This window comes from Ctenopharyngodon idella, chromosome 5 (assembly GCF_019924925.1).
Source record: "Ctenopharyngodon idella isolate HZGC_01 chromosome 5, HZGC01, whole genome shotgun sequence".
In the NCBI taxonomy this organism is placed as follows: Eukaryota; Metazoa; Chordata; class Actinopteri; order Cypriniformes; family Xenocyprididae; genus Ctenopharyngodon; species Ctenopharyngodon idella.
This window is the reverse complement of record NC_067224.1, coordinates 41026477-41052546: the sequence shown is the minus strand read 5'-3', so window position 1 is coordinate 41052546 and position 26070 is coordinate 41026477. Positions and strand designations below refer to the sequence as shown.

The window sequence follows — 26070 nt, the reverse complement described above, 5'->3', positions numbered from 1 at the left end:
TGGTTACTTACACTGTGAGAGGGACAGACAGTAACGCCCTGCTGATCTGTGTGTCTTTACCTTCGCACTTTATCTCAGAAGGGAGGAGCTACGATAAGGAGTGGGAAAAAACAGATAGGATAAGTGTGGAATATGAAAGAGAGAGAGAAAGATCTAGATAGAAGAGAGAAAAAACAGAAGGAAAACGCACTTCAAGACAGGACAAGAATCACAAACTCTGCCATGTTCAGCAGCAGTGACTGTGGAGTGAGTCGTCCGAGGGGAGGGCGGGCTGTTTTTCGGCAGGTGCTAACTTTAACTACCCCTCCACATACCAAATACTAAAAAGGTTGTGGTATATGACCTGTCTGCAAATGTGTACAGGTCACTAATCTGAGTGAGAGAAAAACACTGCTACCATTAGACAAACAGATTAACTTTCTAGATATTCAGTCAATAATACTTTAGGATCATAATTATGTCATTTGCAAAATAAATGTGAATATTAGTGGAGAAAGGAAAGCAAGCAGGAAGACTTTGAGACTTGTATCTGATCATATCTCGACTGTTTGTTCAGCACTCGGCCTGATGAGGGAGTGGCAAAGGAAACATTAACCCATATTTCTCTCTCTGCTGTTTCTTCATCTACATCCATTATATTGATAATAGAAATCACTCTGCCGCATGTTGAAATTAAGCATCTCTTTGGCCTAATATCAAATAATTTGACCAACAAAGGATGCATCACACTCTTAAACCAAAACAATTTGTAATAAAATTCAAATAAAACACCACTTTTATAGAGATTGCACTTAAAAAAAATAGCTATTACTAGTCATTGAAACATAACTAGAGTAAATACTCTATATTTTCCAGTTGCATGGTTGGAAATCACAATTTATAAATTCCCTTATTTTTCCAGGTTTTCATGACTGTGGGAACCCTGGTAATATTTGTGCACAAACATCTGATAAACATGTTAAAATGAGTGGATTGTAAATAATAAATGTCACAAAACACTGCTCTCACATCCACAAGTGGATGTTTAAGTGACGTTCTGGTTCCTAAAATTACACGGTCTAAATGAAAACAAACACATTGAATGGACACTGCAGTGGACATGGAGTAAATAAACTTCCCCAATAAGATGCTGAGATGTGCAAAACTACATATCCTATATGGAAGCATGCCGAAATATATTACCAAAGCATGCTAACATAATCTCTAAATCTATATTCACCCCCTTTAAATCGCTGATATTAAAAATATTAAGGCTGATACAAAAAGAAACAAACAAAAAGAAGTCTTGATAGTCAACAACACTTGGGGGTTGGGTTGGAAATATTTGTATCTGCTGCTGTATATTATAAACAGTATATGTTTTTGGTGCATTAGCTGTCTGCTGCCAAATTGAAGTTACTGCTGTATATGATTAACAAATATAAATGCACATATCTAAATGTATAACTGTGCAAATGAACAAAACAGGAAGTATAACTGCAAGTGTAACTGCTTCCTTTTTTCACACTGCTCTAATTGATGCCACCAGTCAGACATTGAAAATGCTCAATCGGGATGCACCGATCAAGATTTTTACAATCAAATGGGCTGATTACGATACCAGTTGCCTTTTTTGTCGCCATTGTTTCAGAGGATCTGTTTACAGATATTTCTGTTTGTATTTCCACACAAATGACACTTTGGGAAATGATTGCAATGCAAGTCCTCAACAGAGAGCGGCCAAATGAAAACAAAAAAAATGATTGATGGCCAATCGACCGGTGCATCTATAATGCTAAACTTTGATTAGTGTGAAATGTCTGAAAGCTAAAAGAAACCTCAGGTCATATAATCATTGCATTTTCACAATCAATCTGGGTTCGTTTCCTGAAAGCATTGTTAATCCGACTATGGATGCAAGTTACGTCATTATCAGTACAAGTCTGTTTCCTGAAACCATAGTTCCAGCAAACAACATTCTTGAGCTGTGTTTAGAAGCATAGTTTCTTGTTTTTATGTGGATTTCTTTCATGACTTGTGAAATCATTTTCTTGAGCAAAATAAGCAAGCTGGCATATATACAAATGTCATTTATGTCTTTCAGTTTGTCAAGAGATTTAAAGCACCCTTTTTGAAGAGTGCACATGTGCGTATGTGCTTTAGTACGTAAGAACGAGCCTATGACTGAATCTGGAAAGAGCAAAATAGCTGAGAAAAATGAGAAATAGTCCTCAGATGGCAAAATCAATTAATTCGATCTCAAACGGATTCATTAAAGTCCCACTGAAGTGCCTTGAAACGCCAGCATTATTTAATGTGTTGAAGTAGTTTCCACTGAAACAGGAAGACAGGGCAGAACATATCAAACAGCTCCTTCCCTTTTTTTAAAATATCCAACAGTGTTTTGTTTATACCACAGCTCGGTTAGAGTAGTTGAGCTTTGTAAAACCTCAGTTTCCTTCTAATCTCTAACCATTTCTCCTCCTAATCTCCTCTACATAAAATACAGAATTCTGTGCAGAATTTAAACGGGTCCGATACATTTTGTTGTCTGCGCCAACTTGCGCATATGATCTGCTCTGTGCTATCATGCCTCTGGACCGGAGCAGACTGTGTGTGCTGCAGTTCGCGTGACACTAACATGAAACCAGACTTCATTCGCCTCAATGGAAAGCATATTTACACTGTCTTAATCGTGCCCTGTGTGATATTGACCATGTAGAAAATAGTAAATATGTGAACAAGTGACCAATTCCAGCTGCAGCTTCAGCATCTATTTATAATGTAGGGGGCGAGACACTTCAGATTCCAGAGAGCATTTGACTGGACAGAAAATCTGATGAGAAGCTGAAGTGTAGCGTGAGGTCATCAAAATCATTCATCCATATTGGTGGAAGTGAGAGACTAAGTTTTGAACGCTTTTATCTTCTAAATAGAGATGCACCGATCGACCAGCAAGGGATCGGAATCGGACGATTTTTCACATGATCGGCCCGGATCGGTGAGTCCGGTCAGTCTCACGTCTTTCCAATTCCGAGCCGATCCGTTTTGTTGCCAGCAGCGCAGGCAATAACGTCAGCTGCACGTTCTCGCTCTCTTCACTCCTACAGCGAAGTGACACACACCCTTCTCCTCTCAGCCGCTCATCTCATTCACTCCGGTTAAATAGGGCTTGTATCGCACATAATTTTACTCATTCCCGCAGGTTTCGCGCTCACGCACCACTGATCTATACCACTGGAGTGCACAAGCTGCTTCTCAGTCTCAAACAGAATGTGAGCTGCAAGTACCAAAATGAGTGGCTTACTGTGCTTAAACGGTCAAATACACACAAAATTAAGTCAAAATGCCCATATAGAAGGGATGTGCAACAGCGACCGAGTACTCGACCGTGACAGCGACGATCGATCATGTAAAAATCGAAATGTATTTTTTCTTTTTTCTCCTGATTGGTTATAGCAGCACTTTGGGCAGCGCCCTGAGCTCCAATTGTTTAGCTTTCCACAGCATGCGTCACGTTTTCATGGACAGGTTTTCATGTCATTTTTATTTTTAACATTCATTTTCCTAACAGTCTTCAGATATTTTCATTATCTCCATGACGGCTATGCCCCGCCCCCTGCACACGCCCCGCTCCCCCGAGTACTCGATTAACCGTTTTTGAAACCTATCGATGATCGAAATGAAAAATTGCCAAAAATGCCCATCCCTACCATATAGGTGAGTATCCAGTTAAACACAGTCAGTTTTGGAACATTAAATAGTTGAGAAAGTAAACGCATGTTGTGTAGCAGTATTTTGGGTCCCTGCATAAACTCTTAAAGTGACAGCAGTCTAATATTTCTGCTGCTGTCTGTCATGTTAATCAAAGAACAAGACAAAGAATATCACTTTCTGCTCTTTGCTCTTGAAGTTTTATAACTCTAATTGTAAGCATTAATCTGTATTTAATTTTTACAATGAAGACTATCCAGTGTTATTTTACATGATTACTTTAATTTCTGTAGTATTTCTTACCTGAATAATAACCTACTGTAAGACCCAAATGAAAAGCTTGTTTTTATTTGTATATGCTGTCAACTATACTTCTTAGAAAGAAAATCGGTATCAGCAGGTCACACTTACAAAAAAATCGGAAATCAGATTTGGCCATTAAAACTGCAATCGGTGCATCTCTACTTCTAAATACGAATTTTGTCAGTGTTTTGGAGCACACTAGATAACAGTAAGGCTAACATATTCATACTAAAAGCAAAAAAACTTCAATTTTGATTACATGGTGACTTTAAAATAAGTTATAAGTTACCTGACTGACATCATTAACCAACGTGGTTGAACGACAAATTTGCGACAATAAGTTTCGGGAAATTTCATGACTAGCGAGTTGATTTCTTCAACGATGCATCGTACTATGGTAGTTAAGCAGCGACTTACGTCGTTGTAAGGGAAACGCACCACTGAATAGTCAGGTACTTGTGCCCATCCTCATCGCAAATGAGCAAAAACTCACATGTCAAACAGACTGATTTGCAAGCATATGTAGGTTTTTGGGAAATAAATATGCACATTAACTTAACTGCACAGTGTCAAGACAATAAGAGCCAATCCTACCTCTCCCTGTCACCCAATCTGCATCTGGGATCATGTACGTCCCATCTGAATCAGACATGCTGGTCAATTGAACGGCAGAACCTGACAATGACTCTCCAGCATGTGCTCCTTTTGTTTCCAGAGCTGTGTGTGTCTCTGATGCCTCCGTCAGAGCTGAATCTGGGGCTGAATGTGGGTCAGGAGCGGATGTTAATGATGGAGCGACTGAATCCACCTCTAAAGTTGAAACTGATATGGATTCAGCAGCTAAATCAGAAATAGTCTCCTTTTCTAACATATCTTCAGTGGCATCTGTCACAGAAGCGGAAACAGGTATGAAATCAACCACGGTTAAATCTGGTGATGTCTTCTCTGGTGAAGTTGATATACTGGTCTCAGGCTCTTGAGACTGTCCTGCTTCTGGTGTGAAATCCTGCATGTCGAATTCCGATAAAACCTTTTCAAACTCCTCGACGGCAAATGCTGATGCTGTTTCTTCATCCATCGGGGAACAAATAAGGAACCGCACCCGAAGGAATCGAGCAGAGGATCCGGAAAAGTCTGGACTCAAGAGTGGGATGAGGAAAGGAAGGGTCGTTCCCGTTCCAAAGCATTCAAAACATTCCACAGGGCTCGATTATGTATACAGCCGGCAGTTCGCTAGATAACGGTTACTCTCAGGGGGATTTGCTTACATAAGCTATAGACACTACACAAACCCATATATGACCACGTTTTAGGGTGTACAAAAATGTACTACGGGGAAAAAAAATTCCCAGACGTTATCTAGAAAGAAAGTTATTCCGAAAATCCCTAGAAAACCCTGCAAGAGCGAGAACCTTCATTCCTTTGAATGACTATACAGGATGCCACTTATTTAAACATCGTTTATCACTGACAACTTGTCAGACAATCTCTGCTCAGCTTCAAAAGGGGGACAGTCCACTCAAAATCAGTTATCAGCATAACAATCAGGTCTAACTGTCCCCCCATAGAATCCTACTCCCTTCTCAATGCATGCTTAAAGTCCACATGAAACGGACGTTGTGATATATAGTCTTTTCTTCCCTATTTGTGCCGTATATCTGAGTGAAATGGCTTCTCGAACATGAACAAATGTAGGGCGGGACTTGACTTCGTCCATCAGGATTAACTGAATGGTTGTGGTTTGCTATTGGAGGATCATTAGAGAAGAGATGTCGCTGCAACAGTGAGGAGAAGTTATTTTGATTTAAGATTATGAGAATGCATGAATTTAAAAAAAAAAAGATGCATAGATAAATCATTTATAATAAACACTGCAATATTTCATTAAAAAAACTGTCAATTTTGATTTCATGGCATGTTATCATGATATCTTGTTCTAGCTAATCAAAAAAGTGTTTCTTTACCTGTTAGCTCTATCCTATGCTTGTTAACCAAAGAAATGTTTAATTTGATGATTTCTAGCTTTGGCAATATAATTATGATGTAGGACCGGATGGGGTGACGAAATACAGGGCTGCGTGATTAATCAAAATAAAACTAAAATTGCAATATGGCTTAGTGCGATTATCAAATTGCAAAGGCTGCGATTTAATTAAATAAATATATGCGCTACGTGTTTCTGAGTGAAGCATGGCACTGTGTTCTTAAACTAAGGCAGCTCATGATGATCCACCGGGTGTTTACAGCATTTCGGTTCACAGTAAGTTTGGAACGCAACATGCACCAACCTTCCTCCCAAACTTGCAATGAGGAGCATTTATCAAAAAAAGAGAATCTTTAAAGAAATTTCTGTCATTAATTACTCACCCTCATGTTGTTCCACACCCGTAAGACCTTCGTTCATCTTTGGAACATAAATTAAGATATTTTTGATGAAATTCGAGAGCTTCTGACCTCCGTATACACAGCAACGCCATAACAAATTTCAAGGCCCAGAAAGGTAGTAAAGACATTGTTAAAAAAGTTAATGTGACTATAGTGGTTCAACCTTAATTTTATGAAGTGAGGAGAATACTTTTTGTGCGCAAAAACAAAACAAAAATAATTACTTTATTCAACAATCTTCACTTCTGTGTTTTTCTTTTACGCTGTTTATGTCCAGCGTTTCCAGGTTCTACGTCAGAACGCCAACTCATTATTTGTCGGCTCCTGCGTCAGCATCACACGCATGCTCACGTGATCAGTGTTGGCCAATACTGAGCCGGCATTCGGACGTAGAACCTGGAAGCACTGGACTGTGTTTACAACGTGAATAGCGCAGGAGACTGACAGGGAAGAAAAGAAATTGTTCAGTAAAGTCGTTATTGTCATTTTGTTTTTGCACACAAAAAGTATTCTCGTCACTTCATAAAATTAAGGCTGAACCACTGCAGTCACATTAACTATTTTAACAATGTCTTTACTCCCTTTCTGCGCCTTGAATGTGGTAACAACGTTGCAGTCTTTCGGAAGTCAGAAGCTCTCAGATTTTATCAAAAATATCATAATTTGTGTTCCGAAGATGCACAAAGATCTTACGGGTGTGGAACAACATGACAGAAATTTCATTTTTTGGTGAACTAACCCAACTACTAACTAATGAAGACTTTATAACAGCAATAAATATCAGTATTATAATTTCACAGTTTCTGAAATACTATGTTTTATATTTCATTACATAAGATTTTGGTAATATCGCCCACCCCTAACTTGATGTAATTGAAAAAACAGGAAATAAATAACATTAAATATTTTCATGATTAAGAATAAATATTTCATATCATTCATATATTTTAGCTAGCTACACTCCAAATATACAGCTACTGTAGCATAACTTTACGCTGACATAACCTCCTCTGGCACAAACATCAATAAACAGAAAACAGCTCTTGTTTAATGTTTAAAACACTCAGTGTTACGAAAGTGCTTGTACAAAATTCAATGACTACGATTATTAGTGGAACACAGTGATTATGTATCATAAAAATGTTGAAAAATAGAAAGTATTTCATAACACTCCATTTCACAATGCACCACGTTTATATGCTGTAGGTCAGTAAATCTAATTCTGAGATGTCATTCATGATGGGAGTAAACAAAGCTGGAAATGCGCATCTAGAGTGCCAAGACCTGTTATCTCTTTGCCTTAAAGGCCCGTTATTATTGCCATTTTCAAAATCCATTCATCTCCACTCACACATGAATACTTGTACGCCCCCATCTGGTCAATGAGTGCAAGTGCAAATAACACTTTCTACACCTAAAGAGACAATAAAACTCGAGCTGAGAAACAAGTCTTTAAAATGACTCCAACAATTTACTCCAGTCTTAATTGCAGGAAACTCAATCTACACAGACGGATCAAACCTGAGCGATTAAGTGTCTAAATTTGGCCAACTGACATTTTGGCCACAAGAAGACTCATTTATGACAGCAAAATATAGATGTTCTCAACTCCGAAGTCCTTTCCTAAGATCTGACCTTCTGAGATTTGAGACCACCAGGGTGGTCAGCCAAGGAGGGAGACCCAAGACCCCTGCGCTAAAATAAGAAGCCTCCAGTCCTAAACCTGCCACAGAGAGACGATGAAATACATCCCACGCTATAAAACCTGATAGATTTGAGGGAGTAAAGCATTAATTACCCTGAATTCTTGAGCATTTGGTTTTGACATGTGACACAGATGTCAAACCAGAATGAGAATGAGGGCGAGTATCGCTATTACACATTAAGGAAATGACACAATCTGTTTTTCCTCAACAAGAGAGGCGGCAAAGTGTACATATACATACATATAAACACACTTATAAGAAATTAAAATTGATACTTTTCACGTTTGATAACAGTGATAACATTTTTAATGTTTTCATTTATCAGCAGCAGTAATTTATATGGTTCATATATTTTTATTGCATTTTATTGATTAACATTATGATGAAAAATAATAAAAAAACAATTATATTAGTAAAAACTATTTCTCAAGATATATCAAAACGACAATGTATTGCTCCACTTATAATATGTGACAGTTTAAATAAGCAAACATTCAACCTAGGCTTGTTAGTTAATTTAAAATCTGCAGAAAGAGAAAGAAAGACCAGAGAAAGTGATGTTCCTCAGTGGAGATTGTGTCCTTTGGCTCTTCTATATTTAAGGCTGTGTGTGTTTTTTAATTATTATTCTGTCAGAGTGACGCCATGTGGGACCAATTACCAGCTCTGAGTGAAACACAGACGGAAAGAGAGAGTGAGAGTCCAGTATCATTATCAAAACCGCTATTTATACCAGCGGTCCAACTCATTAATAACCTGAGAATTATAAGTTATATTTAATTTAAAATGATAGCCTTCTCATGAGGAGAATCTGCTGCTGTATACAATATATTTGTGTTACATGGTCAAGATCTTGAAATTAACCATAACACAATGATGAAGCAATGCAGAAGTGGAGGAATATGGAGGAAGTGAAGACACATAGATGGACAGTAACTATGAGCTGAAGCACAAATGATCCATCCTGAACGTCGCCAGACAACAACAGTTATTATGACTCAAAAATAATCTCAAAAATATGACTGTGGTGTTACTGGCCCCTATGATTGTGATTTTGACTCTGAACATGGAAAGGCACTCACAGGCTATTTTACCTCCAAAAGCAAAAACATAATAGTTAAAAAATGGAAAAAAAAAAATAAATTTAAGAAAAAAATACAATGAAATATAAAATGAAAAATAATGAAAAATAATAAGTAAAAAAAAAATTAATAAAATAGGAAGTTAAAATAGTGAAGTTCTCATTACATGGAAAGACATAGCACTCATGAAGTAGTTTTTGTTCCAGCTGCCATCTACAGGTGTATCTGAGTGAACACAAGAGCAAAGGCCCAAACTATCTCAGTCGAAACTGCCTGCAAAAACTAAAAGCCTTAAAAGTGGTTAAGCACATTGATTTTTTAACCTACCCAATCTTGGTCAAGATCTTGGCCTATTCCAACAGATAAACAAGATACGTGCAGGCCTGACCTGACCTGAGAGTTATTGTACTTTCCATAAAAAAAGCACAAAGAAGGAAAACAAGATAAATGTGCAAGTCCCTACTTAACATTCCTGCATCCAGCCGTTCTCCCATAAGCTCTTTCACCCTCCCAATCCCTCCTTCTCCCTATCTGATGGGCAGAAAGGTGTGCTGGGAATTCCTCAAATGTTTCAGCCTGTTTAGACTCGTGCAGAACATCTCTGAACGTCCTGCCAAAAGCATCGCTTAGATTAAGATTGAGAAAATGCAAGGCTAATTCTGGGAATAGAAAGATTTCACGGAGTCGTCTAGTGATTACAGTAGGACTTGTCAGAGGCGTTAAATTTATCTAACTAGGTTATACAAGATATCTAACCTTTGCATGTCAGTTATGCTGTAATTTTACTTTGGGTGATGAGACGCATTTAAAAAGACATTAATTCTTCCTTTCTTTTTAAACAACTGAAATGATACAATTTAAAAGATGAATGACTAACAGAAATGTGATCACTTGGTCAGCTGGAAAAACCAACTACTGGAAAAAACAGGGATTGGGGACATTTGTTCACCAATGAAAGAGCTCCTAATTACAGTCTGCACAGACCAGAGCACATTATTGTCACAAACCATACGGCACCTGTCTAAACAATATGTTTATTGATCACAGTAAAAAATAAATATAATATTTCAGGAGAAAAAAATAAATATAATCCAGTGTATTTAAGGAGAAAGCAAAAAATTTTATATATATATATATATATATATATATATATATATATATAAAAAATACACTATATTGCCAAAAGTTTTGGGGCGCCTGCCTTTACATGCACATGAACTTTAATGACATCCCATTCTTAACCCGTAGGGTTTAATATGGAGTTGGCCCACCCTTTGCAGCTATAACAGCCTCAACTCTTCTGGGAAGGCTTTCCACAAGGTTTAGGAGTGTGTTTATGGGAATTTTTGACCATTCTTCTGGAAGCGCATTTGTGAGGTCAGGCACTGATGTTAGATGAGAAGGCCTGGCTCACAGTCTCCGCTCTAATTCATCCCAAAGGTGTTCTATCTGGTTGAGGTCAGAACTCTGTGCAGGCCAGTCAAGTTCCTCCACACCAAACTCCCTCATCCATGTCTTTATGGACCTTGATTTGTGCACTGGTGCGCAGTCATGTTGGAACAGGAAGGGGCCATCCCCAAACTGTTCCCACAAAGTTGGTAGCATGAAATTGTCCAAAATGTCTTGGTATGCTGAAGCATTAAGAGTTCCTTTCACCGGAACTAAGGGGCCAAGCCCAACCCCTGAAAAACAACCCCACACCATAATCCCCCTCCACCAAACTTTACACTTGGCACAATGCAGTCAGGCAAGTACCGTTCTCCTGGCAACCGCCAAACCCAGAAGCAGTCTGCATGCCTAGGTGCTTGATCTTATACACCTGTGGCCATGGAAGTGATTGGAACACCTGAATTCAATGATTTGGAGGGGTGTCCCAATACTTTTGGCAATATAGTGTATATGTATGAAGAGTTCAGATGCAAAAAAATGCCACCTCCGTCAAAAATGAGAGAATGATATTGAGTGAATGCTTTCCGCACATAGTATACGTTCATCAAATACCTTCGCTTCAAATCTGCTAAGTCAGTCCATTCAGAAATACCACTTAGTTGGCAGAAACCTCTAAACGCCACTTCCCTTTGTCAGCAAAAGCCTCTAAGTCCACAGAAGAACCAATCGAAAGACACGAATCGAATCATATGATTTCAAGATGAATAATAGTGTGCAAAGCTTCGAAGCTTTACGAATCTTTTGTTTCGAATCAGTGATTTGGAGAGCGTATCAAACTGCCAAAGTCATGTGATTTCAGTAAACGAGGCTTTGTTACGTCATAAGTGTTTCAAAATTTCAATGGTTCACCACTGGGGGGCACTGAGTCACTTTGGCAGTTTGATACACGCTCCGAACCACTGATTCGAAACAAAAGATTCGTAAAGCTTCGAAGCTTCGTGAAACAGTGTTTTGAAATCACCCATCACTAGATATTGTTGAATAAAGTCGTTATTTTGTTTTTTTGGTGCACAAAAGTGTTCTCGTCGCTTCATAACATTAAGTTTGAACCACTGTAGTCACATGAACTGTTTTAAATATGTCTTTAGTAGCTTTCTGAGCATTTGAAAGTGTTAATTATCTTGCTGGCAATGGAGGCCTCACTGAGCCATCGGATTTTATCAAAAATATCTTAATTTGTGTTCCAAAGATAAACAAAGGTCTTACAGGTATGGAACGACATGAAGGTGAGTAATTAATGACAGAATTTTCATTTTTAGGTGAACTAACCCTTTAAGACATGCCTTCACAAGCACCCGTTGGAGCTTGAGTTGGGGGAGGTGAGACATGCGAACCATGCGTTTGCAAGGTTGTTTCAAAACATGCTTCATTTTTGTAATTCTGTTTTGTATTTAGTCCGCAGAGACTAAATACTTTACCTTTAAGGAAAAAAGTAAATATAACATTAAAAAAAATGTCAAAGTCCTGATCGTTTTTACTTTGCAATAATGAATGTACATTCTTTTTTTCTATAATCTACCTACCTTGCAACATTACTTAATAATAAATATTGTGTTAATACTTACAGTAACTTAATTGTATTGTATCCCAAACACAAAACCTATTGTTGATTATAACAGTATAGTATGTGGTATCTTCAAGAAAGACAAGATAAGCATTCAGCTGTGAGAAACATTAGGCCTATGTTGTCTGTATCTGCAGTGCAAATATGTGATTCTCTTGATAAATTCAAGATAACCTGAATGTGAAAGTCAGTTATTGACAGTTATAAAACAGAACATACATAAACATAAGTTAAACAAGATAAGTTGTACGTAAAATTTCTTACGTTCTACTTCTACTCCAAGTTTAATTCAACGTGTTACTTGCTGTTTCTGTGTAATTATTTGTAAAATTTACTAGCAATTTCTGATTGAAAATTGTTTCTTCTACACCAAATTTATTTTAGTGTAGATTCAATTTCATAGACACAGGCTTTTTTTTTTTTTTTGGCTTTTTCTCACCATAACGCATACAAACATGTCACAGTTTGAGCATGTACAGTTCACCATAAAGCCTGTGTGTATCTGTGTGTGTTGAGGTTGGAGCATTTCACCATTCACCAAACACTCTGTGTTTACACATCACAACCAAACGCTCTTTCCCAGAAAAGGAACCGTTGCGAGAGCATTTGCTATGTGACTAAGAATCACCAAGGGGAGTTTATACAGTCATTTTTACTCATCCAGACAGATCAGTGTTAGTCTACTTTAAAAGAGTGGTTCTCCCTAAGATAAGACAAAAATTATTCACATAATACAACGAAAACAAATGGTGAATCATATATACACACCACGGCCACACACCAAAAAGTACAAAAAAGGCATTATAAAAGTACTTCATTTGACTTGTACACTGTTTATATAAACTTTCTGAAGTCATACAACAGCTTTGTGAGTGAAATTTAAAGGGATAGTTCACCCAAAAATGAAAGCTCTGTCATTATTTATAGGGATGGACCGATATGAACATTTTGGCTGATACCAATAACCAATAATACTTTATATTTGAAAGCCGATAACCGATATATTGGCCGATAAATCTAAATCCAAATTTTTATATAATTTTTGAGAGCTTGATTACAAAAAACATAAGTCTCACTATTAAAAGCCATGTTTAAAGCACACAATTATAATATTCTCACTATAATATTATGTAGCCTATATGACAGACTTGCGCTGTATGTTGTACTTAACTGTATTTTCCTTTTTGAAGTGATTCCAATCATATTTCAAGCAATTCAAAACCATCATGGCAAACAGTGCACATCTGAAGTGTCTCAGCTAAAGGAAATAAGCCATTATTTATCAGCTGTAGCTGTTCACTTTAAAATGAAAATTACCCCAAGCTTTACTCACTCTCAAGTCATCCTAGGTGTATGACTTTCTTCTTTCTGATGAACACAATCGGAGATATATAAATATCGTGACGCATCCGAGCTTTATAATGGCAGTGAACGGGACCAACGAGTATGAAGCTCAAGAAAATGCCTCCATCCATCATAAACGTACTCCACATGGCTCCGGGGGTTTAAAAAAGGCCTTCTGAAGCGAAGCAATGCATTTGTGTAAGAAAAATATCCATATTTAACTAGCTATAAAGTAAAATCCAAGTAACTTCTGCCAGAACACCTTTCATATTCAACTTATGAAGAAAGTGTAATGGTTCTCGCAGTTCAAAAGGCTTACGCTACATCCTACGCCTTCCCTATTCAACTTACGGAAAAAGCTCAACTGACGCAACACCATCAGGTGAATATAGAAGGCAGTCTGGCGGAAGCTAGATATTTTACTTCATAACTTGTTAGATATTGATATTTTTCTTACACAAACGCATCGCTTCACTTCAGAAGGCCTTTATTAACCCCCCGGAGCCGTGTGGAGTATGTTTATGATGGATGCATGCATACTTTCTTGAGCTTCATACTCTCTGGTCCCGTTCACTGCCATTATAAAGCTCGGATGCATCAGGATATTTATTAATATAACTCTGATTGTGTTCATCAGAAAGAAGAAAGTCACATACACCTAGGATGGCTTGAGAGTGAGTAAAGCTTGGGCTAATTTTCATTTTAAAGTGAACTAGTCTTTTAATATATCGGCCAAATTTTCTTATCGGGTCGATAACAATAATATTAAAAATCGACATATATCTGCGATACTGATATGGTGGCCAATATATCGTGCATCCCTAATTATTTACTCACCCTGAAGTTGTTCCAAATCCATAAGACTTTCATCTTCAAAACACAAATAAAAATATTTTAATGAAATCTGAGAGATCTTTCCCTACACTGAATGTGTATTCACCCGAAACTCTGTCTCTGACACTTCAAAACGTTCATAAAGAGATCATAAAATATATCCATATGAACAGGGATGTCGCCATCTTTTCAAACATGAGAGGAAAAGAAATGTCAAGTGTGATACTAGTTTGTTTCTGACCTTTGTCTAATTTTTTTCCTATATATTTTCCTTGTGACAATTTTATGATTGGTTTATGTACAACAAACACTTGTGCATTAAAGAGATAGTTCACCCAAAAATGAAAAATTCTGTTATCATTTACTCACCATCAAGTTGTTCCAAACCTGTGTGAATTTCTTTCTTCTGCTGAACACAAAAGAAGATATTTTGAAGAATGCCGATAAACAAACATGTTCTGGTCCCCAGTGAGTTCCCTAGTTTTTTTTTTGTTTTGTTTTTTTTTCATACTATGGAAGTCAGTGGGGTCCATCAACTGTTTGGTTACCCATATTCTTCATGATATCTTCTTTTGTGTTCAGCGGAAGAAAGAAGCTCAGACAGGTTTGGAACAATGTAAATGAGGAACTTTTATTTTTGGGTGAACTATTCCTTTAACTCATCATCAAACCACAGTGTTGCATTTTAATACATGCAACAAACACAACAGTTTAAGTGCTAATGTCTTCACATATCATGTGTTTTTGAGATAACCACAACTTCACACTTATACACAACAGAATAGTGCAGCAAACATCAGCAAACTCACAAGATGGTTTAGGTCAGACACAAAAGAAAGCTTAATTACACACAAGCCTTTCTGTTTGTCACCGTAATTCAGCTAAATGTCATCTTGAGCACACATGGGCGGCCAGGTTAAACATCGCAGGCCTTGATCATACAGACTATCATCATCAAGCTTAGACTAAATGACAGATCACTCTTTAACCCGGGTGACAGGACGATTACAAATTCAGTGTACGAGAACAGACGATACATTAGGACAAATACTGTGTTAGAATTCATGAAAGGGCTGGGTAATGTATTCAATATACTAGTAAGATTTTTTTAATGTTTTTGAAAATAAGACGTTATGGTCACCAAGGCTGCATTTATGTGATCAAAAATACAGTAAAGACTAATATTGTGAAATATTATTATAATTTAAAAAGTATTTTCTTCTTGAATATAATTTAAAGTGTAATTTATTCCTGTGATCTAAGCTGAATTTTCAGCATCATTACTCCAAGATTCAAGGTTCAAAATTTATTATAAGCCCAGGGGGCGATTTTTTCGAAATTTGTAAACATATCATACATAACACACAAACAAAACATAAACAGCAAACACAACATTCTGACATCCTACAAGTTTAAAAGTCTTACAGCAGTGGGAATAAAAGAATATCTATACCGATTGCTTTTGAGTTTAGTCATAAGAGTCCTACTAATATTAAAAGTAGAGAGCCTCCGAAGACAGTGTAACCATTGCTGGCCTTTTTTGCATACAGCTTCAACATGAGTATCGAAACGCAACTTATTATTAACTTATTACCAGTCTTCAGTGTCACATGATCCTTCAGAAATCATTCTAATATGCTGATTTGCTGCTCAAGAAACATTTCTGATTATTATCAATGTTGAAAACAGTTGTGATGCTTCATATTTGTTGGAAAACGTGATACATTTTATGATTTTTGATGAATAGAAAGTTCAAAAGAAGCATTTATTTGAAGTAGAATTTTTTTGTAATATTATAAATGGCTTACTTCAATATTATTCTGTTGCTGAAATGAAATTAGGCTACAGCCACAATATTGTGGTGGTGATTTTAATACACTTTTTAATAGTGGCGATTACAATTCCTAAAGACATAATTTAGCTATAACACTAAACCAAACAAACTCAAAAATAAAAATCATTTCAATTTCCAGTCATAAATTTAGGAAATTGACTTATCTTTGTCCAACTAAATTTTACATTACATACAATATACAGTATACAATCAATATTAATGATCAGTTCAAATTTCACCACACAAATAACACTGTGATAAACTAGCATTTTAGTAACGATGCATTCAGTTGATCAAAAGTGACAGTAAAGACATTTATAAGATTTCTATTTCAAATAAATTCTGTTCTTTTGAACTTTCTATTCATCAAAGAATCCTGAATAAAATGTATCACGGCTTCCACAAAAATATGAAGCAGCTCAACTGTTTTGAACATTGATAATAATCAGAAATGTTTCTTGAGCAGCAAATCATCATATCAGAATGATTTCTGAAGGGTCATGTGACACTGAAGACTGGAGTAATGATGCTGAAAATTCAGCTTTGCCATCACAAGAATCACAATATTACTTGTAACTAGTGTTGTCAAAAGTACTGACTTCGGTACCGAATTTTTGAAAATGTGACGATACCACCATTTCCCCCTAGCATTTTGAGCGCTGTTGAGCGGATTCTTAAACACCTCTGATTGGCCATTGTGTTCACGCGCTCAACAGATGTCTGTGATTGGCTACAATGATCAATGCTTCAAAAACATGTTGTAATATCGACATCTCTAATCACCGAGTGCTTACACAGAAACAAATGGGAGTGTTTGAAAGCAGGCATCTATCATCGGATCCCTAATATATCCACTGATAGACACCTGCTTTCTACTTACAACATGTTTTTGAAGCGTTAATCATTGTAGCCAATTACAGACATATCTGATGAACATGTGAACACAACGGCCAATCAGAGGTGTTTAAGAATACTCAACAACCCTCAAAATGGTAGGGGGAAATGCTGCTGGTATCATCACATTTTTTTTTTTTTTTTTTTTCAGTACCGACTTGGTGCCGAAGTCGGTACGTTTGACAACACTACTTGTTACTGTATTTTTGATCAAATAAATGCAGCCACTGGTTAGCAAAACCCTTACTGACCCCAAATGGTAGTCTAATCCTTTACTGAACTAACCAATTTGCTACAATGAATCAGACTTCTCTTCTTTAAGAGACATACACGGACATATTTGTTACATCAACAGTCTCAAGGCACAATAAACCATCACTGAAAAGGACGCTGATGTACAGGTTTTTTAGGTTCAAACAGTCCTCCACGGCCCACAATGCAGGCTTACGGTTACAGCAGAGTGGCCTGGCAAAAAGAAACGCTCACACCTGCATTCTCAATGTCTGCCTCGATCTACGCTCCGCTGCTGAAGATAAAGCAACACTGTTTGTGTGCCATTTAGGACACATCGACGCGGGCCTGATGAAAAGAGATGAAAGTACACTCAAGTCAACATGAGCATATTTACATTCTTCATGCACGCTCTTGGTCTTATTGAGCACAATTTGCACAGAACTCAATAACAAAGATTCGCTGAATAATTGTGCAGAGATGCACTGAAATCAGATTGTGATGCCTTGAATCAAACTGCCACAGCAAACAACATTTTCAAGTGCACTTTAAGCCTTTTCTAGAGGCCTGTTTCTGGCTAAAAATTTCTCATCGTTGCTAATATTTATTGCAAATCTTTATATCTTTATATCACAAGTCTGACTTTATTACACAATTCTGACTTTATAACTCACAATTCTGACTTTATATCACGCAATTTTGAGTTTATATCATCAATTCTGACTTCATAACTCGCAATTCTGACTTTATATCACGCAATTCTGACTTTATAAGATGCAATTTTGAGTTTATATCACACAATTCTGACTTTATAACTCGCAATTCTGACTTTATAAGACGCAATTTTGAGTTTGTATCATGCAATTCTGATTTTATATCACAATTCTGACTTTATAACTCGCAATTCTGACTTTATAACTCGCAATTCTGACTTTATAAGACACAATTTTGAGTTTATATCATGCAATTCTGACTTTATAACTCGCAATTCTGACTTTATAACTCGCAATTCTGACTTTATAAGACGCAATTTTGAGTTTATATCACGCAATTCTGACTTTATAACTCGCAATTCTGACTTTATAAGACACAATTTTGAGTTTATATCATGCAATTCTGACTTTATAACTCGCAATTCTGACTTTATAAGACACAATTTTGAGTTTATATCATGCAATTCTGACTTTATAACTCGCAATTCTGACTTTATAACTCGCAATTCTGACTTTATAACTCGCAATTCTGACTTTATAAGACGCAATTTTGAGTTTATATCACGCAATTCTGACTTTATAACTCGCAATTCTACCTTTATAAGAAGCAATTTTGAGTTTATATCACGAAATTCTGACTTTATAAGACGCAATTTTGAGTTTATATCACACAATTCTGACTTTATAAGACGCAATTTTGAGTTTATATCACACAATTCTGACTTTATAACTCGCAATTCTGACTTTATAAGACGCAATTCTGACTTTATAAGACGCAATTTTGAGTTTATAAGAAGTAATTTTGAGTTTATATCACGCAATTCTGACTTTATAAGACGCAATTTTGAGTTTATAAGACGCAATTTTGAGTTTATATCACGCAATTCTGACTTTATAAGACGCAATTTTGAGTTTATATCACGCAATTCTGACTTTATAAGACGCAATTTTGAGTTTATAAGACGCAATTTTGAGTTTATATCACGCAATTCTGACTTTATAAGATGCAATTCTGACTTTATAACTTGCAATTCTACCTTTATAAGAAGCAATTTTGAGTTTATATCATGCAATTCTGACTTTATATCATGCAATTCTGACTTTATAACTCGCAATTCTAACTTTGTCAAAAAATTCTAACTTTATATCACACAATTTTGACTTTATAACTCGCAATTCTGACTTTATAAGACGCAATTTTGTGTTTATATCACACAATTTTGACTTTATAACACACAATTGCAAGTTTATATCTCGCAATTCTGAGAAAAAAAAGTAAGAATTGTGAGATAACTAGTCGCAATTACCTTTTTTAAATTTTTTTTATTTAGTGCCGTAAACAAGCGTCCATACTTTGTGACATTTAACGTGTGCAAAAACACGCTCTTTAAATAAACCACCAAGTCTCTTATTATTATTATACATGACAATCTGAGTTAAATAACCAAACTGCCAGCAGACAACGTCAATGGAGCAAAAGCATAATTAAGTTTCAGAAAAGTCTTGCAATGAAAAGACACTTAAGACGCCCCATTTTTGCCAAAATCTACATTACAGAGTTTAAACCGTGCCTGTGATCAGTAAGCGAACAAACGTTTAGAACGGGACGTATAAGTGTGACGGACACTAAAGCACTGTTAGAATGATACTGCTATACCATTGCTAAAAATAGGATCATGTTCTTTGAAAGACTGAGGCTTTGCACAGCATCTTGAGTCATTTGGTGAACTTTTTTTTTTCTGTATAGAATCACATGACGATTAGCTCATGCAGGACTCTTTAGCTGCAATATGACACCCAAAGCAGTTTAGTACTTACTTTAATTTTGGCATTTTAGCCCCCAGTCCTGGTTAATTTCTGACGCTTGTAGCACATTAATGTCTAAACTCTCTGAGCCAAACAAATGCTTGTGGTTCGTCGTCACAGGTTAACGAAAATATTATTAAACAACATGTCACTCATGAAGACTCAATTCAACAGCCTCAAGGCACTAATATTGAGACTAGTTAGATTAGGCAGTGCTGCTCTTTTTCTCATTGCCCTGGGCAACAAGTCAACAAGTTACAACATCAAGCTGTAGTTTATGGGATCAACTGTCTTACAGAAAGTGAACACAGTTAATTGGCAACAACTACTACTAGTTTTACTGCTGATTTTGAAATATAAGTGTCTTGGCAACCCATGTGTGTCGATTCCTCCATTAAAGCCAATGCAATCAACTGCACACTATCAAAACCAACAGCAAGTTTTGGTCAATAATTGTGAAGTTTGGAGGTCGGTGCGAAATGACACGTTGTTTTGTTGACACATTGCAGAAGCTGCACTAAAAACTAACCAGACAGGAACTATACATGCACATAAATCAGCAAAAAAGTATTATCTACACTTCTGCATTTAGGGACAAATATAAAGCTGGTTTTGCATTAGTAAGGGTCTGAAATTAATCACATACCGTAGTGCTGCAAGAGCTGCAGCTGTAAAGACTGAATCAATTTGACTCTTGCAACACTGCAGCATCAACGCAGAACACCAAACACCTTAAGATACACGAATATAACGTCTGAAACCAGCTTTAAATAGCCATCCAGACGCGCGAGCATGTGTTTTTCAGCATGTTGCTGCAGTCAAGCATCGGCGCGCGCTGACGTTGGCAACAGCACCGCGCTCCATCCGCTTCTACAGTGTCAATTCAGCAGTCTAGCGTCGCGTCAAACTTCTCCTCTCACGATTATCCGATGTCAAACGTCAAAGCAGCTCGTACTTACCTAAATCGTCCATGTTTTGAGGTGGTTTTGATTCGGCAACGGGAGCAGAAGCCTGTGATTTACCGCACGGTTCTGTTTCGGGTCTCGTGTGCGCTCCGCAATCGCACGCGGAGAAGTTTTCAACTCAAGTGCACGAGCTGCGCGAGCCCGTGATGAGTCAAGCACACGCCGCGCCCGCTCACTGTCCTGTTGACCGAAAGCGGTTCAGAAACGCTGGTGCTGATAACTGAAATGATAATTGGTGATAATATTCAAACAACACATTTTAATAAAACAATATACCTATAAAATATAATAATATAACATTTATATATAAAATACTACAATTAATTATACAAGTACAAATAATACAAATAATTATAATGGGTGCAAACTTAATAAAATAGTACAAGTATTGAAACAATAAATCTTAATAAAATACTAATATTTAACACACACACACACACACACACACACACACACACACATATATAAATATATTATTATTTTATTTGTTTTTGTATTGTATTATTATTTATAATATTTCTTACGTTTATATATATATATATATATATAAATATATATATATATATATATATATATATATATATATATATATATATATATATGTAACTTAAGAAATATTACAAATAACAATGGGTGCTAATTTTCGAACAAATACATTTTTAATAAATCAATATACCTAATATAATAATATAACAATTATATATAAAATACTACAATTTAACATTAATACAAATAATTATAATAGGTGCAAATATTTAATAAAATAATACAATTATTCAAACAATAAATGTTAATAAAATAATAATTAAAAAAATATTATAACATATATATATATATATATATATATATATATATATATATATATATATATATATATATATATAATTTAAAAAATATTACAAATAATAATAACAGGTACTAATATTCAAACAATACATTTTAGTAAAATAATATACCTGTAATAATATAACATTTATAAAATACTACAATTTAATAATAATGAAATGAACAATAATGGGTGGTAATATTTAATTTAATAATTAAAATTATTAAATACATAATTAAACAATACATACAATACATAATATAAAAACAAAATATAATAATAAGATATATTCTAATATTTAAATGTAAAATAACAACATACAATGTATATAGAAATATATATGAACTAATATTAAGTACAACTAGTAAAACAAAATGTAAAATAATAAAATAAATAAAACATTTAATTAGATAGTGTACAGACTATTAAAATACTTACAAATATCTAATAAGTCTAAATTTGTAATTTTTCATTACAAATCAGAAACACAATTTGATTTAAGTTATGCATATATGTACAGTATCTGCATTAATTCATAGGAATCACAAGATAAATTTGCTGACGCAGGTGTGTGTAAGCTGTCTTTCCCTCTCTTTCCCAGGTGTTTAGCTCATTTGGACAGCAGTAATCACCCACAGATTAAATGTCACCCCACATCGCTCATGCCATACCATGTCAACTTATACATTACATAGCGATCAAGCCATCAGAGCACTGCACAACAGCTTCAACGTGTTGTTATGGATTCATCTGCAGTGCAGAATTCCAGTAATGACGACAGATATGCAATGAATTTCAGATGTCTTACTGATCTTTGTTTAATGTGAAGAAATCATTTTATCATCTTTAGTCCTTTCTGTTTCGAGGAGGAGGTTGTGTGTGTTGGTGTGCGGACCCGTGGCTGTTGGCTATCATTAGACACTGGGATATCCCATGTTTCAACAGCTGTGAACGGGCTGCTGAAAGCTTCAGGATCTTTGGGAGTCTACTGAACACACTCTAAATTCACACGTTCATTTCCATGTCTGAAGTGAGCGGCGGTCACAGCTGTGCTATTCCTGCATTTTAATAGGCTACTGTATTAAGACAGAATTTCCTACTTATTGCATAACTGTAACTACTCATTTTATCAAACATCTAAGAAATATCATATATTTGTAACAATAATAAATATGCAATATGTGTTGTACACTACCATTTAAAAGTTTTTTGCTTCTTGAGCAGCAAATCAGTATATCAGAATGATTTCTGAAGGATCATGTGACACTGAAGACTGGAGTAATGATGCTGAAAATTCAGCTTTGATCACAGGAATAAATTACATTTTAAAACAAATGCCAAAATGTATCATAATATTTCATATATTTATTTGCTAAAATGTAATCCATAATATTTAATTACATAAAACACCTGTGCTGATTGTTTTCCAGTGTGAAGTAGGAATCAGACTACCAAAAAATTAGATTAAAAATGCAAAAAAAAAAAAAAAAAACATAAAGAAAGAAAGAGTGTGCACTAGTATTGTAGAATGATTCCAGTAAAGGCCTGCTCTGCTACGCATGCTGTTTTCAGGACAGAAAAGGCCCAAGTACAAAGCAGAAGAAACTCTCATGACATCACATTGTGTGTAATGATTTTCAATGCCAGGAAATCTCATAATTTCACAACTGCTGAAGCCAACTGGATGAGAAACAAAACATTCTGAGCAACAGAGCACATCCAACTTTACCAAAAAAAGAACGTACAATGACCTGGATCACACTGAACCTTCTCAGACCGAAAAAAGGAAACATACAAATGAAAAATGAAAGAATAGGGTTATTAAAGGCTCTTGGGGAAACATGTCAAAAAAATCAATTGATTCTAAAATAGAATCATTCTCTGAAAATATGACATGTTACTGTTCTTCTGCTGTTTTTAGCAACTGCAGTCAGTTCCACGACTTCCTCTCAAAAGCAGCAACTGAGCCGACACGGGCTAGAAAGAAAATGTTTATTTAAAAACTCATTTGAATAAATGTCAAACATCTGTTCTCTTTTATACACAGAGGTTGTTTGCGGCACCATCTACAAACCATTGCAGAGAGAATAATGTTCTCAGTCATTTACAAGATAATACATCATAATAGAAGGCTGGAAAATGTGCATTTATAATAAAAATCTTTCCAGAAGAGGGCGGAGCACTAACAGCTCGCGCTTCGGTTGCTCAACAACAACAAAGCTGGAGAATCTCACGCAGCCAAAATGAGGATTGTCAGTAACGGTGTTCAGCCTTACATTGTTCAAACCGGAGTCGACACTGATGGAGAGACTCAGGAAGAAGTTACAACTTTTAGAATGAAACTGGACGTTTCTGAATGGTTAGTGGATAAATTTATGTAGTTGCTGTGGAGTTGATTCAACTCATCGACTAGCATGTGCCGTCATGTTAATCTTTTGTGCAAATCCAGCGTTGAATTGACCCTCGTTTGTGAAGCAGTCCGGCAGTAAAATGACAGCATGGAAACAACACTCTACTACAACAACTCTTCCTCTTCTCTAAAGCAGCCCAACATGGCCTCACCGCCTTTGTTTTGTGTTCTCGGGGGCGGGGTTTATGTACATTTTGGGGTTTGTGATGTCACCAACCCGGGAAGAAGCTTGTTGTAGTCCCTACCAGCCTGTTTGTTGTAGTCCTTAAAAAGCGATTTCTGTAAAAGAAAATATCTCCCTTTGCATTGAACTTTGAGCATCGTAACTTTGCAGTTGCTCAAACAGCAACATTACACACTAACTAAAATTAAAAAATATTGCACTGTGTCATTATTTATTTAACAAAAACTAGGCCATAGGAATTAAGAGGGTAAGTAACGGTCAGACACTGCTAATCCAATGCAATTGATTAATCGATCATCAGAAAGTGTGATCAACTCTTGGGTTGCGTGATCAAGTTTTGGCAGTTTGCTGGTCTGGAGGCTTCAGGTATGTGTTAACACAATGCCAAGGAGGAAAGACATCAGCAAAGATGGAGAAAACCTCTTCTCTCTAAAAAGAACACGACAGCACGGCTTGCAAAGTTGCATCTGAACAAACCACAAGACTTCTGGAACAATGTCCTCTGGACAGGCGAGACCAATGTGGAGATGTTTGGCCATAATGCACAGAAATCTAAACATAGCATATCAGCAGAAACACCTCATACAAAAAGTCCATCACAGTGGTGGAGGGGTGATGATTTGGGCTTGTTTTGTAGCCACAGGACCTAGGTACCTCACAGTCATTGAGTCGACCGTGAACTCCTCTGTATACCAAAGTATTCTAGAGTCAAATATGAGGCCATCTGTCCAACAGCTAAAGCTTGGCTGAAATTGGGCCATGCAACAGGACAATGATCCCAAGAACACCAGCAAATCTATAACAGAATGGCTGAAAAAGAAAAGAATCAAGGTGTTTCAATGGCCTAGACAAAGTCCAGACCTCAACCCAACTGAAATGCTGTGGCAGGACCTTCAGAGAGCCGTGCATAAACAAATGCCCTCAAACCTCAATAAAATGAAGCAATGTTGTCACATTTTACACAATGGCTTGCAAAATATTTAGTTCAACAAGAGTCTCATCTGCTTTTTTCTTCCCAAAATCTGCCTGTACTAGTAGTTTGGCGAGGTGTAGAGAGGCCTAGTCTGATTTGGTAACCTCATAGGTATGCCATGGATAGGCAATTTGGTCCGGCAGTGGAAGCTTGCCATATTTTTTTTCATCATCAGCTCTAATAGCGATGCCAAACCATGCCAAGCCCTGGCCTGGCCACACCAGACTGGAGTTATTTCATTAGTAGTCATTTTTGGAGGCTGCCATGCTTTGTTCTCCTTTCACATGACTCAGCTGAACTCCTGCCAAGAGCCAGTAAAAAGAGGCAGGAAAGACATAAAGATGATGAAAGGAAATAAAGGAAAAATACACACACATACACACCAAAATGGACAATAGCTGGCCTATTTATTGACTTTAGACATACAGACAACATGAAGTCAGCATGAAAAGCCATTCGCAACTCGTTTTACCTCTATAATCAGATGTATTTATGAGAGAAACAAAGGGATTTTCTGCCTATGTATACCACAACAGGGTTGGTGACACAGCTCAGAAGTAAAGTTGTTTCAGAAGTGCAGCAAGTTGTACATTTTGAAGGAAGATTATGTCAGGTCAGTTTTGACTTCGTGTTGACTTAAAGGGATAGTTCACCCAAAAATAAAAATGTTGTCATCATTTACTCACCCTCATGTTGTTCCAAACCTGTATGAGTTTCTTTCTTCTGCTGAACAGATTTGCATGATCAGAATTGCATGGTATAAAGTCAGAATTGCGTGTATAAAGTCAGAATTGCATGATATAAAGTTGCAATAGCATGTTATAGGGTCAGAACTGCGAGATATAAACTCACAATTCTGACTTCTTTCTCGCAA

At 36.3% G+C, this 26070-nt stretch overlaps 1 protein-coding gene across 4 annotated transcripts in view; it reads right to left on the bottom strand.

Annotated features, from left to right (window-relative positions):
* The window catches only part of pxna (paxillin a), a 40623-nt gene extending 19620 nt beyond the window's left edge, over window positions 1-21003 (bottom strand). Inside the window, exon 1 of one of the 4 annotated variants that reach the window (XM_051892749.1) lies at window positions 20798-21003. In XM_051892749.1, coding sequence (XP_051748709.1) covers window positions 20798-20810 — 13 coding nt within the window. In that variant the 5' untranslated portion in view covers window positions 20811-21003. Of the gene's footprint in view, window positions 1-11; window positions 34-4590; window positions 5061-20484; window positions 20504-20797 lie in introns of those variants that run through there. The other 3 variants (XM_051892751.1, XM_051892748.1, XM_051892750.1) reach the window with 3 other exon arrangements.
* Window positions 21004-26070: the final 5067 nt, after the last annotated feature.